A 15,124-nucleotide genomic window follows, 5' to 3' on the forward strand; every position below is an offset into this window, starting at 1 on the left:
AAATAAAAATTAGAAAAATGGCCAAAAGTAACAAATAGGAATTGATAAGGAAAGGAAGGGAGCTAGGGATTTGCAGAGGAGGAGTTGACAATTACCTGTTTGTTCTTACAAACTACACTTCTTCACTACACCCTCTGTTCTAGGAAGGATCCCCTAGTGGACCTCAGTTCTTCTGAACTTTGATAATCATCAGAGAGGGAGCTATTGTTCCAACAGGGTGACTGCAGTGTCCTACCCCTTTAGATGTGCTGGGAGGGGAAACATGGGTTGTTGGAGATGAGGTGCCTAGTTCTCCTGGAAGAGCCAGAGCACTGGTCCACGTGACCTCCATTTATCTTTGCTTCTTATCTGGAGGTAGGGGTGGAGTCAGAGGGCTATGCACTGGGATACAGGATATGAGAAAACTATAGGAATCAATTACAAAAGGAACTGATGGAAAACCTCAGAAACCTCAGAAAGGTCAGGTTGACTGCCATAAAAAGAAACATAAATTCTTAATGGAGATTAAATAGTATAAGAAAGTGATTAAATTTTCTCTTTTCAATTTAATTTTAAAACACCCAAACCTTTCTAGTAGCTGCTGAAAGATAGTGTTAGCACAGATGATGTCACCCAGAAAGCATCTGAATGTTTTTCATAATTTTTTTTGTTTTGTTTTAGGAACTATGTGATTATGAAGTGTAAAGTAACGTCTGCAAACATAGCAGAGGCCTTGAAAGACTTCTGCTTCTCTCTGTTACAGAAGGAAAGTTAGGAAGAGGAGTGAAATATGACACAGAAAGAGGATTAGTGTTTTCTTTTTGTTTGTTAATAAGACAAACCATCCAGGAAAAGAGCTTGTTTCTTAAAGTGAGATGTATACAAAATGCCCAACAGAGAAACTGGCACATTTTACTGTGATCTCTAAATGATACTTTTCTCTTCTCCTCCTTAAGAGAACAATTAAACATTCATTAAAACAGTAACATTTTCTGAGATTGTGAAAATGTAAATACTTTTACATAAATGGGATTAATTGCATAGCACCCTTGCCTTAAGTAGATGTTCTCCATCACATTCTGCAAATTAAATTTCACAACTCGTTAAGCAGAAAAAATGTGTACAATGCTCTATTTTAATTTCATTTCCAATGCTGTGACAGCTCATGGATATTAAAAATGACTTCTAAAAAATCATCCTGCCAAATTTCTCCTATAGCTGGAATTTAGGGTCAAAAAAGGATTAAAAGTTGAATAAGTCAAGATAAAATGGAACGTGAGGCCCTTAAAATCTGAAAGCCCCTAAAATCAGCATTTCTCTTTCAGCATGTTTTCAAAGATGTCTTTCTCCTTCAATACTGTTCCCTCTCCCTTTTCTATCATCATTATCTGACCAGTCTTTCCTGTCTCCCTATTTATTTTAGTTCATCTTTTGAAAATCTAAAGTGGCAAATTTCACGCCTTCCCTCTCACTTTTCATTTTAGAATTTGTACCGACTGTATTGACAGTGGCAAGTCAATGTTATTCAAATTCATGATGTTGCTTAATTAAACAGCCATTGAATCTGCAGGTTGGTAAGACTGGTCCTTGTATATGCCTGGGCAGTTGCAAGTGTTTTTGGTAATGGCAGAGTCAGTGGAATAACTTTGATCCTCCCCTGGACTCCATTCTTGGACATTCCTCTTTTCTGTCCACACCCACTCCCTTGATGATCTCATCCAGTTTCATGGCATTAAATATCATCTCTGTGCAAATGACTCCCAAATGTATATATTTAGTTCAGATCTCCCCTTTGAACTTTAAACTCCCAGAACCAACTGCCTACTCAGTATTTCCACTTGGATGTGTCACAGGCAACTTATACCTAATGTGTCCACATATGAGTTCCTGACATTCCTTTCCAAATCTACTCCTTCTAGAGTCTTCTCCACCTCAGTAACTGGCTGTCCCATTCTTCAGGTACTCAGGCTAGAAACATCCTTATCTGTTTCTTTCTCTCATACCTGCACCCAACCTGCCAACAAATGCTGTTGACTTTATCCATAACATTGATCCAGAACTCAACTACTTTTCATCATTTCCACTGCAACCTTCTGTTTCTGCGCCATCAGATCTAGCCTGAAATTACCGGCAACAGCATTCTAGCTGGTCTCCCTGCTTCCCTCTTTGGTCTTTCCTTACCCATAAACCAGAGAAATCATATTAACAATAAATTGATCATATTATCCCTCTGCTTAAAGCTCCAATGGCTTCAAGTATCATTCAGAGTAAAACTCAATGACTTTATAAAAATTTATTGTCCAGATTGGGACCTCTTTGAGAGTGAAAGGGAATGCTATTAATAGTTTAAGTGATCTCGGTGTAAATTTGGGCCATCCTAGACACCCGCTTATAAGGATCTGCATAATTTCCCACACCTTGCCATTATCTCTCTGGCCTCTGGTATAGTGTAACATACCTCAACCCTTCTGCCTCAGCACCAGCCTCTTCACTGTCCTGACGGCAGGAGGCAGACTTCCTCAGGACCTTTGCCCTTCCCCTAGACATATCCATAACTCATTTCTGCTTCCCTTCAGGTCCTTATTCAAAAATCCCATTAAGGTGTTCCCTGGAAGCTGTCTAAATATTTAAAACCCCCTTTCTACTACCTAGTCCCCTTCCTTGCTTCTTTATTTTTTTTATAAAATTTACACTTATTACTATCAAACATCCCATATATTTTATTTACTTAACTTGTTTAGCACCTTACACTTAGAATGTAATCTCAAGGGCAGGAATTTTTGACTTTTTGTTCTGTACCCCCCATTCCTAAAATAGTTGGAACATAGGAGACAGTATGTAAATATTTGTAAGAAGAATGAATGAATTATGATTAGTTTGAAAGGCTACACAGGAGTTGTGTAACATCCGACACATTTAATAAATAGTATTATCATTTCACAGTTATTTTCATAGAATTCAATTCAGCACCAGCCTCCTTGCTGTCCTGAAGTACTGCCTGAATGTATTTGGAAAAACAAAAAAATGAACATATTTGGACATTTATGGCTTCTGGGGATATATGATAGATGCAGAAGTTGGGGGTCTAGGAGCCACAGAGCGAATACAATGAGAGAAGAGGCAAAGTTCTTCAAGAAGTGAACACTGTAGGAGTAGAAGAGATAAAGGACATGATATTATAGTTGCATGTGAGTGACACAGAGTGCATGGGTGTGCAGAAGAGACGCAGTTTATATTCAATGACTTTTCAGACACTTCTGATTACTGATCAGAAGCAATAACTTCTATATTCTCTGGAATGACTCATTTTCCTCATCTTCCAAGGTGCCCAACCCCTGCTGCTGCTGAAGAACCCCCATTCTGGTTTGCGTTCTCCATCCCTTAGTAGGAAGCTACCTTGTATGCCCTACCTGACCTTCAGCTGTCTGTTCCTCATTGTCTTAATTTTTCAACATGAATCATCGGTTACTAACTCGGCATTTTGCAATATGATCTCTCAAAGTTTCCACAATATTACAATGAAATACTGGCAAATATGAAGCAAACAGATGCTAAACAGATTTTTTTAATAGCTACATAGAAAGTATTTGCAGAGGAAAAATCCACCCATTGAAACCAATCAATCAAAGTTTATTGATTTAATCTCTGGGTTTGTTCTAATTTTTAATGTAGTTTCTTTGAATAATTTTAATTGATAACCATCCTGTGGGTTTTCCTTAAACTAAAGGCAATTTTTTAAAATGTGCTTTTATAAGTCTCCTGCCCCACCCCTACAGGAAGGGAGTAGCCTAGCCCCAGGGTGTGGATAATCAAAGCACTCTAAACAAACAGATAAAACATTTATTTTCCAAAAAACTCAACAAAATTATAGCTGAGAACATGCTTCAAAGTATAACATTAATAACTTAGAAAAATTACTTAAAGCAGTTACCAACTAGATAAAAAGTATTTCCTTCACCCCCCCCCAACAAACAAACCAATCAATAAAAAGTATGCTAAATGGCACTGAAGAACTGTTAATACTCATTACCATATGGTTTATGCTAAACGATCTTGTGTTAGTCGCTTAGTCATGTCAGACTCTTTGTGATCCCGTGGACGATAGCCCGCCACGCACCTCTGTCCATGAAATTCTCCAGGTAAGAATACTGGAGTAGATTGTTATTCCCTTCTCCAGGGGATCCTCCCGACCCAGGACTCAAACCCAGGTCTTCCACATGGCAGGCAGATTCTTTACCATCATCTTGGGTAACATTAAATGCAAAGAGTCTTTGCCTATTATTTTTCTATCTAATGTAAAAAAAAATTAACTTTATTATACAAAGTTTTCATGCATGCATGCTAAGTTGCTTCAGTCGTGTCTGACTCTTTGCAACCCCATGGACCATAGCCCACCAGGTTCCTCTGTCCATGGGATTCTCCAGCTGAGAATTCCATGGTGGGTTGCCATGCTTTCCTCCAACCAGGAATTGTCTCTTATGCCTACCTGCAATGGCAGGCTGGTTCTTTACCACTAGTGCCACCTTGGAAGCCCAAAGTTCACATAGCCATATTACAAATGATCAATTAAACTGTAAGTTTTATAGTTTAATAATTACCAGAGAAATTTAATTTTATTTTTAATTTTTGAGTTATAATAAAACCTAATCATATAAATAATTTTAAGGCAATCTAGTCATCCCAGCTCCAGCATTGATTACTTCCTCTGACAAAGTTACCCTGACTCACTAAGCCTCAAGGACTTTATCTGTAAAATAGGGTTGATACTGAAACCCAACTAACAACATTCTTTTGAAAATAAGGGATGTAGAGAACTCTACAGAATGCCTGGGATATGGGAAAGCTTCAGTATATAAGAGCTGCCACCATGACTCTCATGACTGATACTGCTGCAAAAACAGGCACAAACATATTTCAATGACTGAAGAAAACAAGTAGCTAACCAGAGTAGTGTCTCCAAAGTATTCCTACTTGTGTATTACTTTATCTTTACAGTTTAAAAATCCTAAATATTGCTGAGCACCTTATACATGTAAATACCTATAAAACCCTGATTAATGTATCATTTTCTGCACATTTGTGCCACACTGACTTTATCACAATGTACTGAAATGTAATCCTCTTCAATAGCCTAAAGAGACAAACACTCAAATCTTAAAAAGCATAGGACTTGCACAGCATACTGGGGGAATTAATCATGCACTGTCTCATATTATTTAATAAATCAGTCCATAAATGATATTTAATCTCTTATGCACTAGACTGTAAGGACTACAAAGGAAAAGCAATGTATGTAGTTTTTGCATCTTTCACACTACACAGCTTGACACAAAGGAATTTCAAATGATTGGGCTGCCCAAAAAGTTCGTTCATGTTTTTCCGTAAGATGTTACAGAAAAACCACAAACAAATTTTTTAGCCAAGCCAATAGTACAGTGGAGTTAGCACTAGCAGAGAAGTCAGGAAATACAAACTTCAGCTGAGTAATTGTAGACAAGACATTAATTCTCTTCAGGCTTCAGATTACTCATCAGTCATGTGCTTTTCCATCTATGACATTGAGGTTCCTTTTCAAATGCTCTCATTCTAAAAAACACTAGCAAGAGGGATTTTTACCAGTGTTTGTTATTTTAATACACTTCATTTTTCCATATCAAAAGATTGAAGGAAGCCTTAATTATAGATTTTGTTCACTCATGAAATCTTGCCAGGAACTCAGAGTTCTTATCACTGTCTGTTTCATCCAACACAAATCCTTCAATCTGTTATAAGAACAGCAACCCCTCCACTGCCAGCATTCCCACTGTCTGTGTGTTAGTCACTCAGTCGAGTCCAATTCTTTGCAACCCCATAGACTATACAGCCTGCCAGGCTCTGCTGTCCTCTATCCATGGGATTCTCCAGGCAAGAATACCAGAGTGGGTAGCCATTCCCTTCTCCAGTGATCTTCCTGACCCAGGGATCGAACCCAGGTCTCCTGCATTGCGGGTAGATCATCTGAGCCACCAGGGGAGCCTCCCCACATCCTCTATTCTGTTTTATTTTCGCCTTAGAAGTCATCACACTCTGGCATACTGTATAACTTAGCTAATTTGTTTTGTCTTCCCCACCCCACTCTCACTACTGTGCCAAGCACCAGGCCCATCTGTGCCTTTAAAAAAAAAAATGGAGGTATATTTGGAAATTAAGAATTATATGTATTTAAGGTTTACAATTTGATGATTTGTTACACATAAATATTGTCAAATAATCACCACATTCAAGCTAATTAACATTTCTGTCACTTCAGATAGTCACCACTTTTCAGCACACGTGGTGAGAATACTTAAGATACAGCCTCCTGGCAAATTTCAAGTACACAATAAAGTGTTGTTAACTGTAGTCATGAATGCATGCATGCTTAGTCACTCAGTCATGTCCGACTCTTTGCGACCCCATGGACTATAGTCTTCCAGGCTCTTCTGTCCATGGGATTCTCCAGGCAAGAATACTGGAGTGCGTTGCCATGCCCTCTCCAACTATAGTCATACTATTGTACATTAGTTCTCCAGAACTTGTTTATCTTTCATAACTGAAACTTTGTGCCCCATGAACAATATCTCCTCCTGTTTGCATCTTTCACCAGGATTTTGGGAGCACTTAATACCTCACCCCAGCATTTCCCAAATTATGCTCTGAGGATCTCTAGAGTTCTAAAAGATAGGAACTGGAGTTCTGCAAAGACAGGATTGCATGGGCTAATAAGTTTGGGAATGTCCCATCCTATACCTCCCATTTGAAGATACAGGACACATAATGAGAATATTTATGTGTTTATAAATGTCTCATTTTGTTAAACCCAATCAGTGTCTCCCAACCTAGTTTGGCTATGGAAACTTTTATTCCCAGAACACCATCGACATCTCAGAGGACACTTCTGCTTAGGAGAAAACTGTTTGGCAAATTCTTTTTTACCTTCATGTCACATCCAAATGAACAGCAAATGTGAGAGAGTGAGCAAGGGTAAAGGCAGACATCTCTTTGCTATCAACTCTTAGAGGTCAGTAATGGTGAGAGAACATGGTTTTATGAAACAAATACTATACTTAAAGTCTTTGTGATTTAGTCCAAGCTCTGTCACATAACTAACTGTATGAAAGTGTTAGTCGCTCAATCCTGTCAGACTCTTTGCAATCCCATGGGCTATAGCCCTCCAGGCTCCTCATCCATGGGATTCTCCAGGCAAGAATACTGGAGTGGGTACCCATTCCCTTCTCTAGGGTATCTTCCTGACCCAGGGATTGAACCCAGGTCTCCTGCATTGTAGGCAGATTCTTTACCATCTGAGCCACCAGGGAAGTCCAACTAATTGTAAGCTGAGCAAATCACCTTATCTCTGAGCCTCAATCTCCTCTCCTATAATGAGACACATTGTAAGATAATCATATCCTGTTCTTTGAAACTGCTGACCAGCTTAGAACATTTTGTGTAAACTTAAACTTATATTTAAAAAGTATTCTTCTGTGTGGATTTTTGAGGCCTGTATTTTTAAAGTCCTCTTTCAGATGACTGGTGCCTTCCACTCTGAAGATGGACATATCTGATTTCTTAGACATGAAACGACAGGATTCTCTAAAGCCCTAAAAAGCCCAAAGAAGTATTTCAGAATCGACAATGGAAACAAATTTAAAGACTGGGATATATTTACGTTAGCCTACGTAGTAGGATAATACCTAGAGAAGGCCTGAGAAATCTTATGTAGAATGGAGGAACATATAGGTCTACAGTATTATAAATAAGGAATAAATGAAATCTGAGCCTGCTTATTTGATGCTAGATTAATTGGATTATTTTTCTGCTCAGTTTTCAAAAGTAGTGACTGATGCTACAGAGTTGTACTGAAAAATTAATTTGTAGCTCAGCACTAATTTATATTCCAAAGCAACAAAGGAGCGGTAGATAATGATCGCTTCCAAGGAGGCTTCCTCTGGTCCTTATCTTTGAGGAAGATTCTCTTCTAACTCAGGAGGGAAAGATTCATTCCCAAACCTGTCTCTAAGGGAAAGAAATTCTATGATGGTTTAACATATACTTGCAAGTAATGCTCTAGAGAGAACTAGATGGCATTTAATGTTTTTCTTGCCATTGAAATATGTCTGCTGAAATAACTACAATAAAAAATTTTTTAACTAGATATAAAAGGTGACTGCACACTGAAAGATCGATCTACCATAAGTTTTAGTCTCTACCTGCTTGAAATTTGATATAAGCACTGATGACAATAAGTAGTTTGGCTTTAAAGAAAACAAGATTTTTGCTCTGCAGTGGAGAAGGCAATGGCAACCCACTCCAGTACTCTTGCCTGGAAAATCCCATGGGCGGAGGAGCCTGGTAGGCTGCAGTCCATGGGGACGCTAAGAGTCGGGCACGACTGAGCGACTTCACTTTCACTTTTCACTTTCATGCATTGGAGAAGGAAATGGCAACCCACTCCAGTATCCTTGCCTGGAGAATCCCAGGGATGGAGGAGCCTGGTGGGCTGCTGTCTATGGGGTTGCATAGAGTCGGACACGACTGAAGTGACTTAGCAGCAGCAGCAGAGTAAATAAATGTTTAGTCATTACTTTAGTCATCTCTAAGTAATTTCTGGGCCATTGAAATACATTTAATATGATATTTGCTAAGCAAGCATGCCTACCATCTGGTTACTGAAACTCTTATTTTTGCTACTTCATAGATAACATGACCCAGTAGCACTGAGATAGAGGGAAATGATATGAGCCTGTGGATCAATTCCAAAGCAATCTGAGAGTTCAAGCCATTCATTTGTTTGCAACACAAAGTGTTCTCCACAGAAGAAAACAAAGAGTCTAACTTATCTGTCTCTTTCCTGTCCTGGTATCTGGAAAAATGTCCATCGTGACAGGGTGCACACAGGTTTACAATACTAAGCCAACTTAAGGAAGAATGGAACGAAGAATAAGAATGGAACACCATCTGCGTGCTGCTTGGGCTGTATCCTCCTTGGTTCTGGTGCCAGCAACACTGTTCCAGGTCTGCAGAGCACACACAGAAACAGCAGCAGCTGGATAACATGGCAAAAGTCCACATGTCTATGGGAGTAGGGCAGAGAAGTACCCAAACCAATCTTTCCATCAGTCCCTGGCAAGTACCCCTGTGCACCAAACCAAAGACAGAATTTGTAGCACTGCCTGACACATAGTAGGGACTCAAATATTTACTAAATATAATCATCTGGGAAGTCTATGAATAGTAATATAAACACTGCTGGAAGAATGATTAACTTAGTGTCTGGATGTATGCTTAACACTTGGTCCAGACGTTCACAACTTTGACACTATTAACATTTTGAGCAAATAATTCTTTTCTGGGAACCAGAATGGGAGGAGTGTTATCTTGCGCACTGTAGGAGGCTGAGTGACCTCCCCAGTCTCCATCTACTAGACACCAACCGTGTCACCCCCACCCTCAGCAAAAGTGTCTCCAGACACTGCCAAATAGCCCCTGAAAGGTGATGTTAACAAAATCACCTCTAGTTGGGAACCACTTATCTACTCTCTGTGTCACGTGCTAGAACTAGAAATACTATATTCTCTTCTCTTTTTTTTTCTACGTTGATATTTCTTGATCTATATATTGAAGGTACTTTATTCTCTAAATCTGCTTTCACCCAATTGTCTCTAAACTCCATGTTTTCATACATCTCAGTGGGGGGAGGGCTTTCTAGGTACATCCATACAAATTAAAAGAAAAAAAAAAGTCTCCCCCTTGAGCAATGGGAAATATGAAGCAAAGAGTAAACATTCTGTATAGAAATGGTACTAGTAGATAAGGGGCTGTTTTGCAGAGTGATATTGAGAAGGTCTTGCACCCAGGATAGACCCAGGAGCCTGAGCTGCAACTGATGTGTGTGTGTGTGTGCCCAGAAAGAATTCCTGCGTCTAAAAAGAAACTAGCTTCATTTGTTTGCTATGCAGTCTCTTAATCTTAACAATAAAACTCCTCTGTTATACAAAAGTATCCTTCTGACAAACATAGTATTTTCCTCCCTTGGCTTTGTTTTTATTTACTTCCTATTTATGTTAAGGTTGCAGAAAGATAGGCATGGGCTCCAGGAACAGGCAGTCTCAGTAAGGCTTGCCCCTGCAGAGGCACAGTAAGCAGTCCTGCTGTCTGAAGACACCAGTAGTCTTTTAAACCTCTAAGGTAAACTGATAATGTTGCCTATCTACTCTTCCTTTAAATGAAAAAAAAATTAAAATCTTAGAATTCTGATTTAAACCTAGCCAGTGGGCAACCCGCTTGAAAATGATTCCACATGCATGTCTCAGGGTGAGAAATAATTTATGACAAATAAAGCTCATGAAAAATTCTAATTTCATTCATGTTGCTACAAGTATACCTTCATGCTTTAAAAAAAAATGTGGGCTGGTAACATTTTTCTACCTTACTTACAGTGTAGAGTTAAACCTGTGCCCTTACCTCTCCTCCAGTACAGGGAAAAGGATTGGAGTATCTAGAAGTGCAAATAGCTCCCTTCTTGACAACATCGTCTTCCAGGCCAAATGTAGCTGAGCAGTTAGTTGCAAAGTACTTGTAAGGCTTCCATGTTTTTCCAAAGTCCTGGGACCGGTCCAGCACCATGGCTGCCGGCCGGGGAGACTTGAACACCATAATTAGATGAGTGAAGTAGAATTCAGCTTCCAGGTCTAGCTGGATCTTTTCTCTGTGTACATCCTCAGCAGACTGCCACCACGTGCGAGGATACCTGAAGGAGGAGTCTGCCATGGCAGCTGGTAGGTGAGCCAGGTGAGGCTGGGCAGCATTGCATTTGTCACATTTGGGCTGCTGACAAGTCAGATCAGTGTTCTCACTGTAGAAGCAGTACAGTTCAGTGGCGTTCTGACCACAGGTGGTGTCTGTCCAGAGTTTTCTCCCTAAAGCCAAATTTCCCATCCGAGGGTTACAGGCTTTTTCACAGCGGGAACTCACTCCAGCCACTCCACTCAGTCCTAGAGATGGGAAAGCATATGTTATTCAAGACAAACCCATCTGGAAAGCTCTTCTGTCCACCCAGTCCATCTTCAGCAGTCCCCATGTTGCCCTGAGACTTTCAGTAAAGAGGAAATTCTACCAAATGCAAATATGGAAGTGTGTGAATGTGCATGAGTGTATGAGGGTGTGCCTGCATGCGTGTTTCATGTTCAGATGTACAATTCACATAAAAGAAAATAAAATCACTTTAGGTAAAGGGTGAGAGGAAGGAAAGTGTTAACACTGGGAAAAGATAATGGGCCTAAACCTTTTCAAATATTTTTAAACAGTCTCTATTTTTGAAACACACTCATTTGCTTTTGAAGCCATGACATAAATAATACTAAAAACCAACAACGTTTTTAAGATCACTCAGTTTAGTCTTTCAAATATAATTTGAGTCCTTGGCATTATCTAATATGTGTATGAGAATGCACTACAGAGGGAATATAGAATTCTACCATATTTTTAAGACAAAAATATGAAGGGACAAATTCTCTAGGAAAATCAATATGAGATATTGGTGTACAATGGGATCTCATTTAGGGAACTAAGATGTGCAATATCTGTTTTTAGTACTGCATAAATGTAACTAAGAAAAAACCCTCTAAACTACCAGATGACAGAAAAGCTTATTTGATGTGCTCTCTCCCTCTTGAGTGCTTCTCCCTATGACAGGTTATATAGTAGTCACCTGTTTGCCTAACAGGAGAATGGTTACAGTCTGGCAGCCACTAACAGCACCTTTAAACATAATCTGTGAACTAAAACACCTTCTTAAAGAAACATGTGCTTCCACCCAAACAAAGGCCCAGCAGACTTTAATGTTTCAAAATTACTTAAAATGATAAACATTATCCACCCATTAACATTCTGACTACATAATACAATCCTTTAATTTGGGCTTGTCATTTTAATTATGAATACCTTAAACAAAATTATCTATTTTAAAAGTTAAAACAGAGAGGGAAAGAAGGAAAAGGAAGCCAAACCCCAAATTCTAGCTAATTGAACGTTTCTGCTTCTTAAGAGGGTGCACCTCTGAATTGTTATCACTATAAGCCAAATGACAACTTAGACCAAAAGAGAGACATTTCACACACTGACTACCACGAGCCTCACATAGTCTTTGCAACCTTAAGAAAGGGCTTCCTTAGGCATAGTTTTTAAATGTCAGATTCAAGTGTGCCTTATGTCTGGACTCTGCTTGCCACTTTTCTGATTAGCTGGGGCATCAGCTGCTTGTGGCCAACATCACACGAACACACAATGTGCTATGACTCACCTGTAAAGCATTTCAGGGAAAATCATATACTGCCCATACAAGTATTTTTGACTTGAAACACTTGCCTTGTGATATTTATTTACAACCTTTTGATTGCTTGCATGTTTTTGCCATAACATGGTTTGAAAGGTTTATTAAAGTTCACTTTGTGGTTGGGGGAGCATACATAAGTGCACACAGGGATGCTTAAGTAGCAGGAATTAAAATAAAAGCTTAGACCCTTTAACAGTTCCTTGGGAAAAGTTCTGAGTAATTTTAGAGCTCCCCCTGCCCCCCGCCAAAAAAAAAACTAAGAAGCAATCCAGAGAAGACTGGAGTTAGATAAATAATCGATGGACACAATACTTAGAGATCCCTAAAGAAGTGACCATCCAAATATAGCAAAGATGCCCCTAACAGTTCGACTGGGGTTTGGGATGCAGATTCTAAAGCCTGGCTTTTCTTCATGCTGGCATCTCTGGGGGCAGAGTAGATGAAACCGAAGGGACGGGAGAAGTGTGCCAATGCTCCCTCTCCACCCGTCAGTCCCTCCAGCCCACACTCTCCTTTCTGGAGCAAGTGAGATGCTTTGAAAGACCAAGAGGCCAAATAGTTACTCACTGTCTTTCCCCCTTACACCCTGAACTGCACTTGAGCCTAACTGGAAACCAGGTGACCTACAAGAGGAGAGAGAGGAACAGAAGGGGCTCCCAAATTTAGAAAGAGCAAGCTAGGACTGGTGGCCAAGGGCAGCCCAAGGCAGCCCGGGTGGGTGTGCAAGGGCGAGCGCATCTGACGACGCCGCTGCCCGGAGTCCAGTTACCCAGACAGGAAGCAGACCCGCCTCCGACCTCCCGCGGAGCCTCCGCCAGGGTACCAATTCCCCAGGGCGGCAAACCAGCTCCTTGCAACCTAGGGTGATCACCACCTACCTTCCCAGGCCGGGGTCTGAGTTCTAGCCACTGTCCCGGTGAGAGGGCCCTCACCCCGCCCCAGGTGTCCCTACCTGGCTCCCAAGTACCCAGCAAGAGTTCGGGGACGACGGCGATCGCTCTCAACAAGAGAGCGGCCCCGGCCCACGCGCGCCCAGGGTCGCTGGGCCACCCCTCCCCGTCATTCCTCAGGCCATGTAGTGCCGGGGGATGGCGAGCCTGGTCCTTTGTTCCCTCACAAAGTGGAAAGGCAGTTTTTTACTAGTCCAAACCGAGGAAAAAACCAAGGTCGCACTATCTCAGGCAGGGCGCACCCAGGATATCGGGTTATCCAAGGGCATGTGTATCGCAGATGCAAAAAAAAAAAAAAAAAATCAATAATATTTTAAACTGCGGAGACCCGGGGAAAAGGAGGCGGAACATGGCCACTCATTTCATCCTTGGGCGCTGAGCTCGGCGCTCTCAGCCTGCGCACCCCTGTATCCCCGAGTCCCGAGATGGGGAACACAAGAGCGAAGGAAGGGGGGTGGGGGCCCGGCAGCGTCACCACCCACCTGCGGCCACCGCGGAGCAGCCCCAGAGCAGTAGCAGCCGCGCGCAGCTCCCCATGGCCGGGAGAAGCCGGGAGGACCCGGGCCGGGCGCGCGGGAGGGAGTCGAGCCCTCGCGGCTGTGGGATGAAGCGCCAACAAGTCCTCGGGAGGAACCAGGGCTCTTTTATTTCTTCGTCCTCCTGGGGTGCCTGGTTCGGTCAGTGGGCGGGGGCGCCGGGAAGCCGCGGGCTGGGGCCGCGCTGGGAGGTGGGGTGACCCTCGCGCACCGGCCTGGAGGGGCCCGGGCACCTCGGGGGCGGCAGAAGCCCCGGGACCATAACCTGCCCGGCCGCGCTGCCCAGCGGAGCAGTCCGCGGGCTCCTCCGCGGCTAGTCCGGGGCTCGGCGCCCGCAGCAGCCGCTGAACTTCGCGAGACCTTTCACTTCCCGGCCGCCGCCGCCGCCTCCTGGGCGTCCTCCTCCGCTTTTACCACCTCCTCTGGCTGCGGCGTCTCCGTCCTCTGCTTCTCCATGGGCAGTTCCATGGGATGCATTTTTATTGCACCGACACCGCGGCGCTCCGGTGCCAGCCCTCCTCCCCTCGCACCTCCACCCCTTCCTCCCTCCCGCCCCCCGCGCTCGCTTTGACAGCCGGGGCGCTGTAGCCTGTGAGGGCGAATTGCCGCCGCAGCTCGGGGAGGGACGCCCCCCACCCCACCCCCCACAGCCAGACCAGCCGCCCCGATGCCTCGCTGCCAGCTTGACCCGCCCGCCTCCGCCCCTCCGCGCGCCTTTCACCTCGGGCCCCCAGCTTCGACCGTGCCCCTCCCGGCTCTCGCCCTGCATGTCCCTGCGTGACCCCCCTGGTGCCCTCCAGCACCCACAGGCCTCCTTTAGAAGCAGTCTCCCACCTTCTCCCGGAACATTCCACAGAGCAGTTGACTCCTTCTTGATCAGGTCAGGGCATGCCAAGGGGCTTAAAAAACCGCGAAATAGGCTAGCGCCTACTTCCAACATCCCCCCAGCAAAAACAAACCCTCCCTCTTCTCCCGCCACCCCTTCTCCCAGAGTTTCACGACCCAGGGATAGAACCCCCCACACACACGCCCACCCAATCGGGGTCATGGGCAAGAGAGAGCTCATTAACTGCATTCGCCGCTTCTCTGCTGACCCTCAGGGGAGTGGAGGAGGGAATCTTGGCTAAACAATCAATGCTTACTTTATCCGAGGTGTATCCTTTTTGATATAAAAAGTGTTCCCTAATTCAAACTCAGGGTGCTAAAAGAAAAGGGGCACAGGATTAGCCAGTGCCCAGTTTAAGAACATCCTTGCTAGAGGCAGGGGCACGACAAAGAGAACCTCTTTGGTCCTTCCAAGCACTGTC

The 15,124-nt window shown here is 42.9% G+C and overlaps 1 protein-coding gene across 8 annotated transcripts in view; it reads right to left on the bottom strand.

Annotated features, from left to right (window-relative positions):
- Nucleotides 1-14,270, bottom strand: part of NTN4 (netrin 4) — a 130,005-nt gene extending 115,735 nt beyond the window's left edge. For all 8 annotated transcript variants that reach the window (XM_086400786.1, XM_086400784.1, XM_086400785.1 and 5 more), the window contains exons 1-2: nucleotides 13,764-14,270; nucleotides 10,462-10,991 (exon numbers count right to left, since the gene is read on the bottom strand). In XM_086400786.1, the coding sequence (XP_086256912.1) occupies nucleotides 10,462-10,991; nucleotides 13,764-13,818 (585 nt within the window). In that variant the 5' untranslated portion in view covers nucleotides 13,819-14,270. The remainder of the gene's footprint in view (nucleotides 1-10,461; nucleotides 10,992-13,763) is intronic.
- Between the last annotated feature and the right edge of the window lie 854 nt (nucleotides 14,271-15,124).

The sequence above is a fragment of the Bos grunniens genome, chromosome 5, assembly GCF_055505025.1.
Source record: "Bos grunniens cultivar Pamir isolate PY7600 chromosome 5, Bosgru_T2T1.0, whole genome shotgun sequence".
Lineage (NCBI taxonomy): Eukaryota > Metazoa > Chordata > Mammalia > Artiodactyla > Bovidae > Bos > Bos grunniens.